Raw genomic sequence first — 21516 nt, 5'->3', positions numbered from 1 at the left:
CAGCGGGAGAGGCAGCCGCGTTTTTCACTTGAGAGCGCTCTGAACAAACTAAACACTGAAATTTGTCATCGACAGACTTCTCCAACAGCTGCCAATGCAGGGAAATTGACACAGCAATGGACTCCATTTACTGGCCACTGCATTTGTTATGCATTTAGCTCTTACATCACTTGCCAGCTGCTGCGTATTGAAACAAAAGGTTCCCTTCATGTATCATAAAAAAGACCAATCCTCATATGAGATCCAAAATCAGCTTTACAATTTGGGGAGGCAGGCCTAGACAATGCTTGGCTCAGGGATGTGTAAACAGACAGGGAAAGGGTATAGCTATTTAGCCAGTCTCCACATGTTCTGGTATGAGAGCACACCCTGCAGGAAGAGGGAAGGGGTTACCGTGGATCAAGATCTTAACAGGAGACAGAATCTGAGACCATATCTTTCACTGACATTTTTCAGTTTTGTTTCTGGGATGAGTATGGGATGGAGACAGCTTTAACAGCCCTGGTGGAAGATCTATGCCTGAAGATCAACAGGGTGAATGTTTCTCAACTCTGCTTGCTAATTCTACTAGCCTGTCAAATATGAGATGCTTTCAGTACTGCGGATCATATCATTATCTTGTGCTGTCTCCAGCAGCTAGTAGTTTCTCATTTAGCTCCCCAACAGCTTTTTTCTTTGCTAGCATGCAGCAAAAAAATAATATGCATTTTCTGTAATAAACTTTCTGTAATAAGATGCATTTTTTTCTTTGATAGCTTCACTAATATACCAATTTTTGTGCACACTTCCCCCGAACATATATATTTTTCTATGCGTTTGTTTGTTACAGAACTGCATCATAAAATTTGGAGAGATGGGTTTCAAAAAAATGGCTGCACTTCAGTTTGGGAAGCACAAAGCAGGTAGGTTCAAATTAAAATGTGAACCAGGTGAAATTTCACTTGCATCTCTATTGGTTACCATGTGATTCACAGTCCATACTCTTGTGTGGCCCCACTGCAGATAATTTCCTGCCCAGCGAGCTCCAGTGGCTCAATTGCTCCTGAACTTCATTGGTTTTTAATTATTATAAATCCTTCTTATTAGGGGCTTAGTCTGCTTGAGGGTCTATCATTATTAGATAAGGTCTGTTGACTGATCCCTCATTTATTTTGTTCCTTTTAAAAGTTTGCATTGTAATTTTTATAATAGTTTTACATTGCCATCTGCTGTAAGTGCCTAAGAGTTTTGGATTGTGGGATATAAATCTATCAAAGAACTCAAAAGTAACATCCATTTCAGTGAGCCACACCCAATATACATATAGGGTAATAAAGGGTAATATGGTAATTCGTAGACGGTCTTACCCTTGTTTTGGCATCAATTTTTGCCCCTCTGTCAAGCAGCAGCTTAACCATGTTGGTATTCCCTCTCTTTGATGCTACATGTAATGGGGTGATATCATTCTGTCAAAGAAAACAGAGGAAACCAAGTTAGATTTTAAGGGGCATTTATATTTTCTTTTGACTGACCCTGTTCCAAACACTCTGATTCCCAATATATTTATTTTTTATAAATAACTAACACACACACACAAATACACAATTTTTCAGGGCTACAAAAAAGCAACATTCATTACATTCCCCTTTCCAGTACCAGGATAGGAGGCTGTGCAGATGCTCCCCTAAGCAGTTGCCTTGGGCTACAAACTTCCTGTGATGTCACAAATGGACAGGGTGGCTGAGGGGGAAGAGGCAGTTACTAGTGGGAGGTGGCTGGACGGGAAATGCTTGGACGCTCTACGTAGGTATGCCACCTTGAGTCCCATGAAGGAAGGAAGACAGGATAGAAATCTAATAAGTAAATACAAAATGGGCCAGCCTTTCTCTGCCTCCCTCTGCCGTTCTCTCTGAGCCACCTTTATGTGCTTACAAAATCCATCACTTGATGCAGCTTTCTTACCTTGCCTCATGAGAGGAACCCCCTGAGAAGAGACTGGAAATGTTTGTGCATAATTAAAAAAAAATATGAGTTGGATCAAGACATATACGTCCATAAGCAGAAAGAGTTCTTCCATTCACAGAAGGGACTCAGATGGAAGATGTTTGGGTGGGTGGGTGGAGGCAATTTTTGCCAATCTCTCCTTCCTAATGCAGACCCCTGCACCAGATCCTACATTGTTCTGAAGGGTTCTCCAAACCTCCAGAGCAGCTTTTTCAGGGGGCTACCAAGGGAAGGAGGAAAACAAATAAATCACCTTTCTTCTCCTTCTGCCCAAGGAAGCACCTCAAGAGTGAAATTCCATTCCTCATTAGTTTGGATCTAACCCTTTATCTTCATCTTTGAGTTTCTGTTTAGCAAGACAACCATATGCAAATGTGCTGCACATTCAGGACAATTATGTAACAGGGTCACTCATGCACAAAGATCCAAGACCCAGCTAGATGCTTTTTGCATCCTGCTGAATTTCCTATGCTAAAAGTGCTTCTCGGTGCCTGATGCGAGTGCCCAAATGTGCACATAGAACAAATAAACATACTGATTTAGCTTTTCTGAATGGGAAGAACAGGCACAATACTACAGTGAAGATAAGCTTTGAGTTATGCTTTCTACGTGGTGCTATGGGGAAGTGACCAAAAGCCGTCTGGATAAAAATGATACCTTGCTGAATGAGCAAAGCCATCTACATGTTAACCATCATTTTATCTGTTGTGTGATTGGTGCACCAGGGATGAACCAGATGCCTACAAATGCCGTCACAGGTGCTGGGGCCACCAGCAATGCCTGCAGCAGTGTGCCATGCTGTGAGTTGCCTCGCTCAGTAATTTATTAGTCTCATTTATATCCTGCCCTTTAGGATACAAATTATTTCCAAGGAGATTCACAACAAAAACAGAAGCAAAAGATAAATGCAGTGAATATCAGGGTGACAACAAAGCTCTGGCATGCCAGAAAGGATAAGCGAATACATACTCCCACAGACACATGATGCTGTAATAAAAGAGACAAGGATGGAAAACCCTATTGCTCCATTTGCTCAGAAATCATAGCCGTTGAGCCAGAAAAGACATATGGGAGGAAAATGCTCCCTCCCTACTTTCCCCCATCATTGCCTATGCACCGTCAAAAGTGAAATTTAGACTGTAAGCTTCTTGGGGCAAGGTCTGATCTTCTGCGTGCTGCTTTTATTCCGTACAGTGACATGTACACTGGTGGTGGTATAAATAAATAAATCATCCTCAAATCCATTGCCTTGACCAGCCAGATACAACTCTAAGATGCGAGATCAATAAAAGGTATCAGGTACATTAGCTTTTTGCTAATGGCAAGCTTCTTGTGAGCTGGTAAGGCAATGTTGCAAAGAGCAGTACCTGGATCAAATCCGGCCTCTGCCATGAACTCACTAATTGGCTTCAGAACTGCCTCTCTGCAATACGGGAATACTATTAGTCTTCCCTATTTATCATGCTGACCAGCAGGAGTGGAGTTTGCCTCCTGCAGCCAGGCCTGATCTTCATGTTTCTAAGGACGGTGCTGTGAAACGAGCCACACTTTCACAATCCTTTCGTCTTCCAAGAAGAAGCACCTGAACTTCATTTTTATTTGACAACTCACTTTGATGATCTTGTTACCAGTGTGAAACAATAACCCCCCCCCCCACCGACAAAAGACAAAAAAACCCCAATCCATAGTCCTCAGGCTGTAGCCATGTCAGCAAGACGGAATGATCAAATGGGAACCTAATTGTGTTTCTGCTGGTGAACACTCCTGCTGGCAAAAAAGGGAGAAAATTTGTATTCTCAAGATCACCCAGCCTGTAACAGGGAGACTCTCTTAACTACCTTTCCTTAGGATTGGGAGTGTGGGAGACAAAGAAGTGATCCTTAGAATTAAAAGGCCATAAAAGAAAAAGAAGGATGTGCAAATCTTGCTTGCACAAGACATCTGAAATCAAACCACAAAAAAATTACTTCTGCAGGAAAATACTGTTTCTTTTCAGTGCCATCCATTGTGTTGCTGACGGCTGTTGAGGCTGCCAAGCTGCAAATCTTGAGATCCCTTTTTTATCTTTAAACCTGCAGCTGAATTGGGTGGATGAGGAGTGAGACCATTTCCCACCCCACCTCACTGCCCATCATACATACATCACACCCTCCAAGTGTCCCTATTTTCCAGGGACAGTCCCGGATTTACAGACATAGTCCCAGTTTCTGATTTGATCCTGGAATGTCCCACTTTTCCTTAGGATGTCCTTATTTTCATTGGAGAAATATTGGAGGGTATGGAGTTACCCAACCCCTGAGCAGTCTGAAGGCAGCCCTATATAGGGAAGGTTTTTTTTAAATGTTTAATGCTTTATTATGTTTTTATATATGTAACAGCTGTTCAGAGTGGCTGGGGCCACCCAGTGAGATGGGCAAGGCATAAATAGTAAATTATTATTATTGTTATTATTATTATTGAATAGGATGTCCCTATTTTCATTGGGGAAATGTTAGAAGGTATGCATACGTACATAATTTTATTTGTATGCTGCTGTTCCACAGCTCAAACCATGCTCAAGGTGGCTTACAACAGGAACAAACAGATAACTATGACATAACAAAAGTAGTTGTGAATAAGAAATAAAACATTAAAAACAAGGGAACATTATTTTGTGAGAGTTATGCTGTTTCTGCGGTGTTCTACTATGTTTCATTATGTTATGTTTATTGTTTGCAAGCCACTTTGGAATTCATTTGAACGAAAAGCGGCATAGAAATACTATAAACCAAATCAAATCAAATTTAGGAGTCACGTTTAAGTGAAATTCGTACGGATCAGTACATACCCTTGCAGTAAAATCCACAGCAGCACCGCGATTTAGAAGCAGCGTAGCTACGTTAATATTTCCATAGTGGGCGGCAATATGCAGAGGAGTGAAGCCGCTCTGAAATAAAGAAACAACAACAACAACAACACACAGCAAGATATAAATATTTTTTCCCCATAGGTCTTCCACCAGCTCCTAAAATGGATGTCTTGCAGCTCAGGCAGAGTCCAATCAGCAGAATGCAGTCCAGGGACACAGTAGACATTCTATTTTAATGTTCATTACTACTTTATTTGTTTGAAGACAATGAATAAAAATATACTCAGTAGAAGGGAAAGAAATTACTATGCCTATTCTGGGAGAATAAGAGCAGGATAAAATGTCTAGCTATTGTAAAAAGAATCTATCGAAGTAAGTTAATGAAAATGAAAATATTATCCTTCACTTAATTGGTAAATCAGTTTCTCATGGGAAATATCTACTTGTTATCAGTATCTTCTTATTCTTGCAACTTTAACATCACAGAGCTTTCTTGCAGAAATTCAGATGAAGTCACTTAATAATAATTGCTGAATAGACTTCATAAATTCAAAGCAGATGCAAATTAAAACAACATCAAAGTCCATTTTAAAAAGAGATTAATGTGACTTAAAAAAGAAAAAGAGGGCTCCTTCTATAAAAGATCAACCCCCCCCCACTGTGAGCAATCAAACTGGGTTAATATTATGAGATCCCCAACTCTAATTAGAAAGCGTCTAGCCAACCAGATAGTTCCAGTGACTTGTTTTCATATTTCAGACATTTTTAAATAATAATAATAATAAAAATAAAAATTTTCTCTTCTTGAAACAGTGCTAAAACATGCAGCAATTCAACCAGTCCCCGCAATGTGTGGAATCTCAGAAGGAACTTGACGCATTTCTAAAACCATCAGCAAGCCTCTTTAGCCATGCTAGCTGTCACTGCCTCAACTTCAAAAGTGTTTACACATTTCTGAATTGCCCAGAAGAACCAGCACCTTCCTCCTACCCCGCCCCCCCCTTTTGTTGACACTGACAGGAAAGTGTCATGCAAGAGCCTAAAGGAACTAAGTCCTGGATGCAAAAGTGTGTCAGGGATGTCTGCAGCTCTTGACACAGCTGATTAAAAAAACCCACACACATTTTATATGGCATTGGAAACCCGGGCGCTTTCCTCTTGTGCAAAATTACCCTTTTCGGCTGTGACAATTAGTTCCAAAGGAAGCTTGCTTGTACGCCTTTATGAGCACTCGTTTCAGCTGCAGAAAGCCCTGGTAAATAACTAAAACTACATTCTGCTCTAGCACATGCCACTTTTTGTTGAATCTAAAGCAGGTACTCTACTCCTCTAAGAAGGCAATGCAGAGAAGAGAAGGAAGAAATGACGCAGCAGCAGCAGCTCTACATTGTGGGAAAGTGATGATGCACATATATTTATATATTTATAGATATATAATATATTTTCATATATACCTCAGTTGTTCTATTCACCATCATCTAGGTTAACACATTTGGAAGCAAAGAAGGGGGAGAAAATGAACGGTTAGTTCTCTACCGGTGATAATGGATGCAGAAAGCTTTGTGACCGCTGTGTGGACACGACAATGAAAGCACAAATAGGCACAGAAGGAAAGCGAGGCTGAATGGCAGGCTATTCCCCACACACACCCCAAACGTGAATGAGGTTTTGTCGTTTCCCCCCATGGTAAAAACAGAGATTCAGAAACCCCGCTTTTTCCATGTCAGCCTTCAAGTCTATGACCTGGTTTGCATGATCAAATCCTGGCTTAATAAGCTCAGATATGCATGAGCTCCATGCAACTGCCCATGCAGCAACTTCACTTCCACTTTGCTCCTCCTTCTGCAGGAGCATGGAAACTAAATGGGAATCTGCAGATTCTATAGATTCCCCTCCACACCTGGAAATTATTCAACAGCATCCAAACAAGATAGGATTTTAAAGCCAATTGTAAACTGTAGCTCCGTGTCCTGAAAGCTTTTGTGGAAGCCATTAACCACAGTTTCCCAGTTTGCACAAAACAGGAAGCTATAATTAATTGTGACTTCCTGACTTGTCTTTCCACTTGTGCAACAGGAGAAACGAAGCAGCCGTGAAGAGTCTGTGGGTGGGTGCACAGAGCTAATGCATATCTGAAGGCTTATTAAAGCATGGTTTGATTGTCCGGATGCAGCCTCTGCCGACCTTTAAAGAAGAAAACTAAACACAGTTATTGCTTCTGTACTGCAGCAAATGATATACATCAAAGTCCTTTTCTGAGTTCGGTCTTTCTGCCACACTCTGATCTAAGTTCCAGTGTGATCAAGAAACAGAACCCAGGACATCAGTAACAACCAATTTGCCATTTAATTATTCTATCACAGTTGCAGATACTAGCATTTGGCTCAGATAGAGACCAACATGCTATTCCCCCTTCACAAGAGAAAGTATTGAATGAAAAGTAGGCCTTTGCCCCTTGTGATCCACCAAGCCAAAAAGCCTGCCATTTGATCATGGTGGCCTGCTATAACACTTGATAAATCTCTTGGTTCTGATAAATCTCTTGGTTCTGTTGCGTTCCCAGAGCTGATAAAACAGTCATGGTTGCTGGGCTAACATTGCCTTGGTAAATCGCATGTGGTGCAGGTCCAACTTGCAACAGTGCTAAATGAAACTGCAGCAGTAAAACCTAGAAAAGACAGGCTACTCTCAATTTGTTAACACAGAGAAGCAGAGATACTATATGCATCACTCAGTCTGTTGTTTCTTCTTCTTCTTCTTCTTCTTCAGGAAAAAACAAGAACTGCTACTAACCTTGGACTCCACATCTGCATTGTGGTCATTCTGCAGCAACAATGCAGCTGCCTTGGTGTCGTCCTTGCGTGCAGCAATGTGGAGAGCAGGAAGACGGACTTTCCCCTTCGTGTCATTTTCAAGCAACAAGGAAACCACCTGGTCATGGCCCTGTTGAAGAGCTACGGCCAATGGTGTGAATCCGTCCTACCGGACAACAACAATAATCAGCAGACATGTCTTTAAGGAACCCAATTCAACGATGCATGTTGTTGTTGTTTTGTACTTAATAGGCAAAGCTATGTGTAAACTAACATCGGTGTTTGGCATCAGTGATGGGCTGGTTGAGAGTGAACAAACTGAAATAAAGTTCATACAAGAAAGAGATGCTGATTCTTAGGAGGCCTAACAGTCCAGGGACAAGATGGCAGCCTGTTCTGGACAGGGCTGCATTCCCCTTTAAAAATAAATAAATCAATACTTGGGAATACTCCTGCACCCAACCTTGTTCTTAGGTACTCAGGTAGTGACTGTAGCCAGGATTACTTTTGCACACATGGAGAAAGTGTGCCAGCTGGGCCTATTCCTTGAAAGCTCAGACTTGCCCCTGCATTAGTTGCATCTCAGATGGATTACTGTAATGCACTATGGATCTGCCCTTGAAAATAACTTGGAGACTCCAACTGATTTGAATGAGCTTTAGTTCCTGCTATTGCTAAATTTCATTTGCTGACATGTTAAGCTCTGGTTCTTTGCATTCTTAAACATCAATGCTGACTTTATACTGGTAATTATGTTTTGATTGTGGATTATCTGTGGATGTCTCTGGTACTGCACCAGACAAGAGCTTCCAATGTGGAATTTATCCTGGGGTTTGTGCACACCTCTAATGTTTTCATTTATTTCATATGAAGGAGTGGTGCTATGTTGTACTTCCACATTTCAAGATATTTAACGTTTTGGCAAAGACAGTATAAAATGAACATTTACCTCTGTGGCAAGGCTCTGGCTTGCCCCATTATCAAGAAGAAACTTAACCACTTCCAGATGATTTTCTTGGGCTGCCATATATAATGGCGTGAAGCCATTCTGAAAAAGAAAAACATAATAGTATAACTTTTCTTTGGAAACCTAAAGTTTTGATCAAGTGATCATTGTAGTCTTCTTACTTAGAATCATCTAGGCATAGTTAGACATGCAACAGAATGGGATGGCAGAGTCCTGATTTGACAGAAAAGATTGTACCAGTTCAGGCTGCAGGTGATGGATCACATTTCTGAATGCTCACCAGTGTGAAAAACTTCTTTCCTGTTGTGCTGCCTTTTTTACTTTCAGGGAGTGTTATCTGTGGTAAAGTGGGATTATAAATAAATAGCAGGTCAACAGGAGAAGCACAGTTGTCATTCAGACAACATATGGTTAGTCCTACGTATGGTGAACTGAGACAAGTCAACTTCAAACCCTAGTTTTAAAAGATAGCTTATTTCCCTAAACTGTAGTTAACATTAACCACAGTTTTAAGTTTGGACATAGTGATAAACTGTGGTTAATTAAAACAGAAGTAAAAACTTCTAATCTCCTTCTTGAGGCTACTCCAGAGAAGGAGAGGAAAGTGGGGCAGGTGCACAAACCTAAGGTTTATGTATTTAACACTAAGACACAGTTTATCATAGAGTTGGACAGAGGGCTTTTAGGTCATCTGGTTCAAGCCTCTGCTCCTTGCAGGACATTCGGAGCTACAGCACCCCAAACAGGTAGCTGTTCGTTTATTTAGTGCTACATCCAAACCAGATCTATATTTAAAAGCATTATTTTGTTTTGTGAAGGCTTCCTGTATACTCCTCCATGTCGCCAATGTTGACTCAGCAACCTTGGCCCGGCTACTGAGTTCTGGGGGAAAGAGTCAATGCCTTGGAAATGCAAGGTCAGCTTCAGGAAATAACGCTTATGATTCTTCTCATCCCTCTCTGCTGACTTCAGTTAATGGTCCACAGTCTATACTTCCCAAAGGAGTGTGAAACACTGGCGTTGCAATTAGATTAGGTTGCTAATCTGTAGATTAGTCCTAGCTATAGGGCTGTTGTACACATTACACAGAGGGAGACCTGGGACTGCCATTGAGAGTACGCCCCAAAGTTGTTTATCACATCTGCAAACTGCATTATTTGAAATGTTTGCAATGGCCCCATGGAAAAGAGTGTTGTGAGTCATAAGGGCTCATCATCTAAAGGAGAGGAAGCCCCAGCGGAACTTCCTCCTCTGTGGAGGAAGGGGTGTTCCTTTCCTACAAACAGGCTCCCCCTGTTCTCCATAAGGCAATGTACTGCCCAGTTGTCAGCTGACAGGCTCCAGGATCATTTTGAAAACTCAACATAGGTTTCCAGTTAGCCAGATGGGCAGGAGGTCTTCAGCTGTTCCTAGTCAGCTGGATGACAGCTGGCAAAATTGAATGTGGTGTCCAACTGGAAAAAAGAACTGGGCAAATCCAAAGGCGCATTTTAAATAGAAATGTCACAGAATTGTGTTCTTTGCCAATGTAGCCTCAGCCATTAAAAAGAAAGAAAGACAAAATCTCCCACAACCAATGAAAATAATCTCTGCTTGAGTAGGTTATTTAGGTTTCCCCTCAGCTTAAAATAAAATGTTAGAAACTAGAGATGTTTGGTCAAGACTTTGCAGTCAGAAGACCTGTGGCTTTGATAGGCTTTATCTCTGTGTCAGTATTGATTTTAACACGATCTTGTTAATTTTATAATATCTTTTAGGCTGTTGAGATGTTTAAATATTACTATTAATTGTATTTCTGTACCAGCCTTCATCCAAGGAACACAGGGCAGTTTGAAACATAACAATGGAAGAATGCTTAACATAGTAACAAGCAGTTTTAATGTGATTTGGAACATGGAATTATCCTCATCATTATTATTTATCACATTTCTATACCACCTTTCATCTGAAGATCACAGGGCGATTTACAAGAAAAAGAAAAATACAGACCATAGTAACCAACAAAAACACAACCCCTCCCACAACCTCAAAGGCCATAGATTGTTTAATTAGCTAAAGGCCTTGGAGAAGAGGAATGTTTTTGCTTGGCGCCTAAAAATATGTAACAAAGGCGCCAGATGATCCTCCCTAGGGAGAGCATTCCACAAGCGGGGAGCCACTGAAGAAAAGGCCCTTTCTTGTGTTGCCACCTTCTAGATCTTTCACAGAGGAGGCATGCAAAGAGGGGCCTCAGATTATGAGTGCAGGGTCCAGTTTAGTTCATGGGTTAATGTCTATTTTTATTTTATTAGCTACCTTGTGGGCTGTTAGAATTCCTGCTCCATGATTGCAGTCATAGGACTGTTGTCTATCACATGACGGTGCATGTTTTGACTCCACAGAGTGGGAAGTGATGGAGACAGGATGTTTGTGTTACAGTGTTCTGTGAAGTGGGACTATTGTCCTTTGTTCTTTTTCTCTTTGCTGTGTGATGCTAGAGAGAGAGGGAGCCGTGTTGCAGTGCTCCGTGTGTGTTGATATGTAAACAAAGTAGATTAGTCAAAATGCTGAGTTCTGTCACGCGAACTGCGCAGACTCTGCGGATCCCTAAGTGTGCCGGTGTCTGTTGGCATTGGTCGCTGTGATGTTCGGGCTGAAGAAAGCTTTTGAAGCTCCTGAACGAATGGCCAGGAGGGAGAGAACATGACAGTCGGGCATGTGTCTCTACCAGGGTCCTACTCGAGTGTAGGAAGAGCTCCTGGTTCAGGCCAGAAGGCACAATAGAAATTATTGACACTACAAACCTTGCCCTCTTTTCCCATACTGCCCCATGTTGGACATGTTGAAACGAACCAGACCAGGGGTAGCCAAAGTGGGGCCCTCGAGATGTTCTTGGACTCCAACTCCCATCATCCCCAGCCAGCATGGCCCATGCTCAGGGATGACGGGAGCTGCAGCCCACCAACATCCGGAGGGCACCACGTTGGCTAACCCTTCACCAGGCCATTCACATTGATAGGTCTTCTGTTCTTCAGCTTGATATATGCAGCAGCCTACTCCTACCCAGGTCTATGGTAGGAAAGCTACTCATAGCGCAAAGAGGAGTACCCAGTTGGGAGGTTAAGAAGTGTTTAAGCCTCTGGACCAAATTGGGGGCAGGGATGCTCTTTAGGTGGCAACGTGTATTTAATAACTTTGTGACATGCTACATTTGGTGGCCATCCTTGTTCTACTGAGCGAGGCCACGGACTTCTGTCCTGATAGCACTGTTGAGAGAAGCATGGTGAATGGGGTCCTGGGAAAGAACAGGACACTGTGAGCTGTGGCGCTGGAAACCTGGTGCCTCATGGTACACCTAATTACAGCAAAAGCACACCATGTGCAGGCCAGTGTGGCATGGGAACTCCCCTGGAACAAGGCTGGCCCAAGATGAACCACAAAATGGCATCCTCCCACCCTCCCTGCCAGGGAAGAAGGGGTGAGTGAAGATCTACATCAGGACCTGCTGACTCTGTGGATTCCACTGCCTCAGGCAGTTCCCTCATCTTGCCTCATGGGCCTCTCCACGCCCTACTCTCCACATGTGGAGGAAACAGTCATGGCCAAGCATGAATGACCCATTCTGAGGGAACATGCAATCCCCATCCCAGGAATCACCCCATGCTCCAAATTCTGCAAACAAAAAACAGGTCAAATTGACCTTGGGAAATTCAGAATCTTTTCATCCTATCCGTGTAAGGAATATAAAACGGAAGGCGTGTGTGTGTGCGTATAAGTTACAGAGTACTACAGCAGCACGGAAGAAACATTATTTCAAAACATATTATTTTAAACCTTCCTTTTCACAAGCCTGCCTTCAAAACATTGGGTGGAGATAGGATTCTTATTTCATTATGGCAGGATAAGCACATTTGCTATGGCAGACTTTATTTCAAGGGGGGTTTCAGTTTGGCATTTTCACTAAAATTGCGAAGGAACTGTGAACCACAAGCCCTTTCAGAATGCAAGCAGGCCCAGGGATCCTCCCCTGTTCTGCTTTTATCATCAGCCATTCCAGGCATGTAGCAATGCAGTTTGGATGATGCTGGAGGGCAGACCTTAAGCAAGAAGGTGAAATGTATGGCTGTGTTCTGTGTCACTGGACATTTTATACACAGCAACACACGGTGACCAGCATTCATCTCATTGGTTAACTGTACAGAAAGTTGTTGGAAATGCACTTTGAGAAGGGACTTTATTCATCCTAGGCAACAGAGACTGAATTTTAGAGGAGAAAGACAGCATTAATTGAGCACTGCTTTCTTAAGAGCCTGAAGTAGACCTGAGCCCAAAGTATTCTCTTCTCCCAACCTTTTCAGCAGCACAAAGAGAAAGAGAGCAGGGGTTCCATTTTCCAATTATTATTTTCCCACAACTTCTCACCAGTGTTTGGACAGTTATTCTAGAAAGCTAGTGTTGCTTTAATAGTTAGAATGTCAGCCTAGGACTGGGTGGACCCAGGTTCAACTCTCCCCACAGCCAAGGAGCTCATTGGGAGATCCTGTCACTATATGTCAGCCTGGAAGTCAACACAAAGCTGTTCAGATTGTTCCTGGAGAGGGATTGGGAGCAGGCCTGGACTCAGTCTGCCACACCCGTGCCTTCTCCTATTCCTTTTGCCATGAAAATAAGTCAGGGTTTAATCTTTCAAGTTCAGGAGAGATGCTGCATTCTGATAAGAGCAGTTAATTTCTGTGAGGAGATATGGGGAGGTCGTGCACAAGGACATGACCCACTCCTGACTTCTCCTTAGGTACAATATGGATGGAGGCAACGTCTGAAAAGGGCACAAGTTTGATTACAAGGAATGAGTTTGTGCAAATCACTCTGCCCAATAATTTACTCCAAATGTTAATTCTTGGAAAGCTATCAGACATAAAAGATTAATGTTATCATGTGGGGGGGGGGTTCAAAAAAAGAAAAAAAAAGGAAGGAAGGAAGGAAGAAGAAAGGAAAGGAAAGGAAAGGAAAGGAGGGAAAAGACAGACTGCATGTAAACCCACATCAGCCTTTGAGCCCTAAGCAAAGCAATTTTACCTGTGACTGTGCATTGACATTGGCCCCGCTCGTAACCAGCACTTTCACCACTTCGGTTTGCCCAGCCAGAGATGCTATGTGCAGAGCTGTGTTTCCTTTCTGAAATGAGATAAGGGGACGGAATGTGAAACATGCCTAATGAACTCCAGTAGCATATGCAGCAGGAAGACATGGCTGAACTTGTCAATCGAGTAACAGGCTCTGTGCTCGATGTCCAGGGATACTACTAGGGTCTTGCAAATTATTTTGGCAGTGTCCCCATTAGAAATTTAGGCTGCTGCTGTTCGTAACTCATCATACTACCTAACTGTTTTAGAGTTAAATCATTTTAATACATATCAAGAAAAAATGGCTTAAGATATTATAAATACAATAATTTAAATATTACAAGCTAAATCATTGGTGCTTGGAAAAACCTGTAGAGTTATGAGGGCTACTTGAAATATGCATTACGAGACTGCAGCTAATCTGCATGGTTTTATTTGGATTTCACTGACATAATTCCCATACTGAGATGCAAAAGTTGAATTACGCGGAAGACAGAATTATAGATCATTGTACACCAAGTCAACCTTTCCAGAATTCCTTCTTCCTTAGTGCAGCTATGAAAAGTAAAAGATATATGTTCACTTTTTCATATGATCAGCGTTATCCAGGAGTGAATAATTTTTTGGACCAAGAACCACATCACCAAAGTGGAAAGATATATATTTTTTTTTTTAAAAAAAAGATGTTAAAAAAACAACACAACTTATGCAAACCTTAAGGATCAGTCAGTTAGGACAATGAGTCCTTTCCCCCCCTCAGTGGCCAGAGTCAGCACTCACCACTTGAATTTGAGAGAACAATGCCTTTGGCATGCTAAGTGTTTTTTCTACCAAGGATCTATCTCTCCATCCCTAATCACTGACTATATGGAAAGTGGGCCTGTAATTGAAGGAGGACTCATTCCCTGACGGGAATTTGCCTACATATTTGTCATCCGTATGACAGGAGATTTCACACACAAAAAATTACATCACACCTTCCCCTACAGCTCCTGACCTTTAAGGCCTTATTGTCTGCATTCAATTGGCCAACACTTTGTGAGTGAGGAATCTGTGTAGGAAAACAGCAGGACACTTAGATATCAGCTAACAGACCTTTGTTGCTGCGTCCACATTGGCACCTCTCTGTATCAGTTCTGAAACAACTTCTACGTGGCCTTCTTTGGAGGCGAGATGGAGAGCGTTCAACCCATTCTGATAAAAACAAAAAGGAATGGGAAAGGTTGGTGCAGGGTGCCCAGAACAACACGCAATATGTCAAGAGGCCTAAAAGGTCACATTCCGACATGATGAGAGCTTGCGGAAAGGAAATAAAGAAAGCTATTCTCAAACCCATTTTCTAATTAATTGCTTCTATGAAGCAATACATATTTCAAAGTGGTAAGCTACCTTGTAGTAGGAACACGCTACAAATCGATTCTAACAAGCATCCTTTGGACAATATAATTACAACCATCTCTCTTTTGCACAGTATGATGTGCTCTGATGCTGCAGTATTAAGCAAGAACCAGACTTCAGCTAGACTTACCGTATTTTTCGCCCTATAGGACGCTCCGTCCCATAAGGCGCACCTAGTTTTTTTGGGGGGGGAAATAAAGGGGGGGAAATTATTTTCCCCCCAGGCGCGGAGTCTGGGTGTGCTGGGCTCAGCGCGCCCAGCCTTCGGCATGCAGGCAACTCTCCGCAAGCCGTGGGAGCCCAGCGCTGGGCTCCCACGCCTTGCGGAGAGCCGCGCAAAGTCTGGGCGCGCTGAGCTCAGCGCTCCCAGCCTTCGGCATGCAGGCAACTCTCCGCAAGCCGTGGGAGCCCGGCGCGGGCTCGCACAGCTTACGGAGATCTGCGTGAAGCCTGGAGAGCGAGAGGGGTCGGTGCGCACCGACCCCTCTCGCTCTCCAGGCTTCAGCGAAAGCCTGCATTCGCCCCATAGGACGCACACACATTTCCCCTTCATTTTTGGAGGGGAAAAAGTGCGTCCTATGGGGCGAAAAATATGGTACTTCCTTGAATGTTAGGGCTTTTTCTTTCATGAAATCAGAACTTGCAAAGCTGTACTCCTATGTGTAGTTCCTCAGTTACATGAGAGTTAAGCCCCAGTGGACTTAGTAGGTCTTACTTCTAAAGTAGACATGAACAGAATAGCACCGTTGACTTATCTCACTTTGTTTTTTCCTTTCTACTTCCATCCTTTATCCCTTCTGTTCTGCATATATTAGTTCATGAGCCATTTTGGCAGGAACCTATTTACACTTTGTACAGTGCTTATGTAAGTTGAAAGAATAATTATGATGATGTAATGATCCACATAGTTCCATTTGTCTAAACTTTAGGACTATACCAAATGAGAGCTGAAGTAGGTGCAAATGTAAACGAGTAAGAATTCAAACAAAACACTTGTTAATCAAATACTTATACAACCTGATTGCAGATGTTGATGTCCACTCCACTTTTTAAGTAGTCAAGAGCCTTTTCTAAGTTGCCTGCCCGGGCAGCTCGTAGGTAACTTGCATTGGTGTCAGACTGCAAGAGAAGAAAAAGAGGAAATAAGACGTTTAAAATCCTGAACACAAGGCACAAACTAAGTGAAGCTGACATATCAATTGCACTTTGTGCTTTGTAACTGGAAACATTCACACACTGAACCAAAATAATCTACATTCTGCACGAGGATAATTCGCATTCGCCAATTCAATAATATATTTTATTTACAATATTTTTTTCTTAAGCCAGTATTTTTTAATAATTAAAAAATCCTGCCTTGTCAGATGGCATCAGTATAGATCCAATCCAGCCCAATTGCATGTTGCACATGATGGCATTCCCAACGCACATTAGTAATGCTTGCATATATATAACAAGTTTTATTATTATTAACTGCTCAGCTTGCTATCTACGTGAAATACTTTTGTTATATAAAAGTCTGTGATATAGAATTGTGCATACTCTATAAATTGTACACGCTCCAGCCTTAGTACTGGCATTCTGATGGACTTCATCTCCCATCAGTCCCTGACAGCATAACCAACATCTAGAGATGATGGAAATTGCAGTCCACCAACATCTGAAAAAGACACCAGTTTGGCTATTCCTTCTCTAGAGAAGAAATCTACCGAAACAGTCTGTGTGGCTTGAGGTCACAGCATGCCTTAATGTGTGGACATGGAAAGGTTAGGTATGCATATCTGCATTAGTCTGAGAAAGTAAGGAGTGAACAAGCGTGATTAAGGTAGCCTGGGTATGAAAAGGGATGTCTAAGGATTCCACTGCAAATGGGCGATAATGCAAAATTCCCTCTGTACCCTTGTTAGCTCAGAAATGGAAGCACTTGGAGTGAAAGCAATCAGCATGAGTTCTTAGTGGATTTTTTGAAAGTCCATAAATTATGTACAATGAACTATGCATCTTGGTAAACATGCAGTGCAATATAACTTTAAAAATATATATTCATATTTACTAGTTATCTCCTCTCTGCTCCCTGTAGATTTGTAAAAGGCTCATTCCTTTCCCAATTCAATTTCCCACAGAACAGCAGCCCTCAAAACACTCACACATTTACACAAAGTAAAATGAGACCGTAAAATTAAATACCATTTTAAAAAAATCATTTCTCTTAAGACCTGTTCAGGCATTATGCTTGAACAGGAGATATAAACTCATATAGGAGGCACTGGGCTTTGTATGCTAACCTCACCCCACAACACCCCCATATGTACACTGGTCTCTTCCTGACCATCCGATGATGAGCAGGAAAGGTCTGCAGGGGTGCACTATCCACGTTTGCTCGGCTTCAATTCATGTTTAAGTGAACCCATGCAGATAGCCCCCTACAAACCTTCCATACTCAACACTGGAAGGTTAGGGACTATGAGGGCAGGATAGGCATGTGTTTCTCCATGCTCCCTATGCCGGCTATTTTCAGATCAGGCACAACACCTGGATACAGCTCTGTGATTGCTTTTAAGCTATAAATCACCTTTGGTTCCTTGACAGAAAGGAGATGTCTTTCGGTGACTTTTGCCCAGTGCCAGCACAATTACCCAGCAATCACTATTATTGCTACACAAGCCACATATGACTAATAGCTATTTGGGGTTTCAGGGCTGGATTTCATGCAGAGACTTTGACATCACAGGTTCCCCCTGCTGGGAAAGAACTACAAGCAAAAACAATTTGGCTGATTGTGAAGCTGGCCTCTCACTTCTAGACTTCTCAAGTAGCCAACTGCTCCCTCATAAGACTCTATTCTATCAAGTAACCATTACCAGGGGTCTAAAAAGCACGTGAGCTCTAGATTCTGCTGCCAAGGCACCTGCCACATTCTGGCAGCTTCTGTCCACAAGCTATCAGGTTTTGTGCAGTGGTGCCCCCAGCTTCCCCCACTCCCAAAAAATTCCTCCCTGGCTCCTAACCTTTCTCTCCAAGTATTATTCTAGCTCTGACTCTGCCATGCAATATTCCTCCAGATTCTGCCCTGGCTTGAATAATCTGGATGTCCTTTCTTTCCAATGGTGGCTGCTGCCCATTGGCAGGTAGGGAGGTCAGCAGTAGGTGGCGCTAGAGGCAGTGACAGGCAGAGCCAATGAGTTCTAGCTCTGTCCCCATTCTGCTGAATACTAGCAGGGCAACACTGAGACTTAGGAAGAGGAAGCTGGTGGCCAGGAACACCTCCAGGACTGGCTATATGTAAGGAGGGAGGCAAGTAGGGGCTGGCTGATGGGGCAATGACTCATTTACCCAAATGAACCAGCCTTCACTGCCTCCTTCACTCAACCACATGCTGTCCCCACCCAAAGTGGCCCTTATTTCTGAAATTGCAAAACGAGCAACCTGAATCACCCCCAACACTTGCTAACTGCTGTGAACAATGCATGTTATCACAGGAGGCAGGTAATGCTAAAGCTCTTTCAAACAATCAGGCACATGGGCACGTATATAGAAAGCCAGCATTTTATCAGGATTATCAAGGATCTCAGGGACCTTTTTCTGTCGCAGTGTTAACAAGTTGCCGGTTTGGCATAGTCAGCAGGTGGGTTAAAAAAAAAAAAATCTCCATCAGCAGTTTTCAGCAGTTTCTGGCCAGAGAGGGGAGGGATGGTTCAGGCAGAGGAATGCTGTTGATAAAACCCACTCAGAGATAGTGGGATCCAAACTAAATATAAAACAGAGACTTAACATGGGCAGCCTTTCAAAGTCATTGCATTTTTACCCCTCCACTGCTTGTGGAGTTTTTGGCAAGTCCAACTTTTCAAACAACCCTGATGTGAGAAGCCATCACAATTACCTCAGCCATGTAACTAATAAGAGCACAACATCCCTAACAAGTTGGCTACCCCTAGTTAAAGTCTGAATTTATTTCCCCTGTTTTTTAAAAGTCGCCTTGCCCTTGCGTAATGGTTACCAGCTTCCCACTTGTGTGTTGCTTTTACTTTGAATAAAAGACACACACATACACACACCCTGCCACCGCCACCACTGCCGCCATGACATTTTCAAGTGCAGGAGTTTTAAAATTAAAGGTTGTGGCACGGAGTGTGGGAAGTTCGATGGGGATTCTTGGCTTTTTCACTGAGTGCATTGCTAACATTTCTTTCTCATTAGGAACAAATGATTAAAATAGAAACAAAAACAAAAAGAGGGAGTCTTGGCTTTTGATTTTGTAAGGTTGCATACATACTTTCTAAGAAAGGGGTGGGCAACCTGGGCCTTCCAGATGTTTTGGACTACAACTCTCATCAGCCCCAGAAAGCATGGTCGGTGGACAGGGATTACTGGAATTGTAGTCCACAACACCTGGAAGGTCCTATTTTGGCTAAGCCCTGTTCTGTGAAGTAAGTCTCACGGAAGTTAGTGGACTTACCTCTGAGTAAGCATGCATAGGATTATGCTGCACACAAGTTTTGTCATGGTTATCAAGTTATCACTGGCAGAAACCTCATTGAAACATGAAATCGAACTATTGTACTCTTGGATAATTCATTTCTGCACATTTCAGTAGGTCTCCTGAACGACAAGTTCATGCTGGACTATGGCCAACGCCTTTCAATCTTCTGATGTTTGGAAACCCTTAAGGCTGAACACCCAAGGCAAAACTTGTTTGTTCCATGTTGTCCCACAGGGCTACCATATTTATTCATTCATTCATTCATTCATTCATTCATACATACACACATACCTCTGAATTATAAATTCAAGATTATGCAGCAACTTGTGGTTCAAGCTCTCAGGCCCTGCCAGCATCAAAACATTTATTTACTGATAAGAGTCTCATATCTTCCAACCTTTCTCCAATGAAAATAGGTGTCCTATTCAATAACAACAACAATAACTATTATAGTTACTGTTATTATATTTATACTTCAGCTACTCTCTGTGGCTTCCAACATATATAAAAACATAATAAAACTTCCCTATACAGGGCTGCCTTCAGATGACTCCATACCCTCCAACATTTCTCTGATGAAAATAGGGACGTCCTAAGAAAAAGCAGGACATTCTGGGATCAAATCAGGAACTGGGACGGCTTCTGTAAATCTGGGACTGTCCCTGGAAAAAGGGACACTTGGAGGATCTGGAGTCTTCCATCATTAACTGGTATGCTTTCGACAGCAGGGGGAACACAGTACCCAAGGATGCTCATGTATCATGCCCTGTTGCCCCAGGACCAGGATGCACATGAGATGCACATGACCATCAAGAGACAAAAACTGCCCTTACTAACAGCCTAATGGTAAAGCACATGTGGGAAGGGGGCAAAAACAGCTGTCCAGTGCCAGTTACTGCTGGACTATTTCCTTGCTTGCTTCCCATGCCTGCTGGTGAAGCTTGTTCTTGTCCTGCTCTGTTTTGATGTAGCCCACCTCTTGCTCTCAGACTTCTACCTCCATCTTGGATCTTTTGCCTGCAATATGAATTTCACAACAGCCTGCTTCCTCTGCCATTACTAACCAAGAGCTGCTGCCATTTCTTGGAGCCAGATTCCACAAAGGTCCAGAAACCAAGCACTTGATCCTTTGTGATTAGTTATCAATGCTTTGATTTTTACAGCTCTTCCCAGGTGGCTCATAAGACTTCTTATAAACTGGAGATTGCATTATTTGAGTTGGGGGTTGGGGAATAACATACATTGAAAGTAAAGTTCACCTAGAAAATGAAGGTGGAAGTCAGCAGTGTAAAATCCCAAAGAGTGAGATTCTCTCTCTCAAGTGGATAATTATTCTTGGCATGCTGTTATAGCCTTTTTGCACGTTCTGCGGTTTTCAAATTGTTTGAATGGTTGGTCCCATACAGACAGAACACTTTAGGTTGCTATTAGAGCAGTTTTTCAGAGGAAATAAAACACAACACCCTTTCTTTTCAAGTGTCAACATTTCTAAGTGGTCAATTGTGTTCTTTTAATTGCCACTGTACAAAGAAAAGGAAAATGGGTGTCTTCTGACCAGTCAAATATCAAGCAAATAATGGGGCTGGGACACTGATCAAAACTGGTTGCACTGTAGATGTTCAACGTTGCCTTTCCCTGAAACTGCAGCTTTCAATGTGCTTAGCCTTGCTTAACCATGCATTGAATATGATCTCATATTCCCTTTTTACATTAATTATGGAGTTCCTGTAGCTGCAGTGCAGATAATGGCAAATTGGAAATGGTCAGAGAAGAAGCCACAGTCTGTATGGTATGCGCACACATAAGGTAACTGCTGGTTTATCACTGCACCTTTTTCACATCTAATAATGATTGGTATAAGCTGAAGATAATTTTCTTTACTTAATTCAGATACAGCATAAACATTCCAGCTGTGGTTTTTTTTT

General features: G+C 42.4%; 1 protein-coding gene across 31 annotated transcripts in view; it reads right to left on the bottom strand.

The window, feature by feature from the left end:
* The window catches only part of ANK3 (ankyrin 3), a 393167-nt gene that overhangs the window by 126057 nt on the left and 245594 nt on the right, over positions 1 to 21516 (bottom strand). For 18 of the 31 annotated variants that reach the window (XM_081004830.1, XM_081004842.1, XM_081004824.1 and 15 more), the window contains 9 exons: positions 16129 to 16230; positions 14809 to 14907; positions 13667 to 13765; positions 8892 to 8948; positions 8594 to 8692; positions 7625 to 7810; positions 6286 to 6309; positions 4811 to 4909; positions 1347 to 1445 (listed from right to left, as the gene is read on the bottom strand). In XM_081004830.1, the coding sequence (XP_080860956.1) occupies positions 1347 to 1445; positions 4811 to 4909; positions 6286 to 6309; positions 7625 to 7810; positions 8594 to 8692; positions 8892 to 8948; positions 13667 to 13765; positions 14809 to 14907; positions 16129 to 16230 (864 nt within the window). Of the gene's footprint in view, positions 1 to 1346; positions 1446 to 1618; positions 1665 to 4810; positions 4910 to 6285; positions 6310 to 7624; positions 7811 to 8593; positions 8693 to 8891; positions 8949 to 13666; positions 13766 to 14808; positions 14908 to 16128; positions 16231 to 21516 lie in introns of those variants that run through there. The other 13 variants (XM_081004817.1, XM_081004827.1, XM_081004812.1 and 10 more) reach the window with 5 other exon arrangements.

The sequence above is a fragment of the Podarcis pityusensis genome, assembly GCF_964106645.2.
Source record: "Podarcis pityusensis genome assembly, chromosome: 5".
Lineage (NCBI taxonomy): Eukaryota > Metazoa > Chordata > Lepidosauria > Squamata > Lacertidae > Podarcis > Podarcis pityusensis.
The sequence above is the reverse complement of the archived record's forward strand: the minus strand, read 5'-3'. Positions and strand labels throughout refer to the sequence as shown.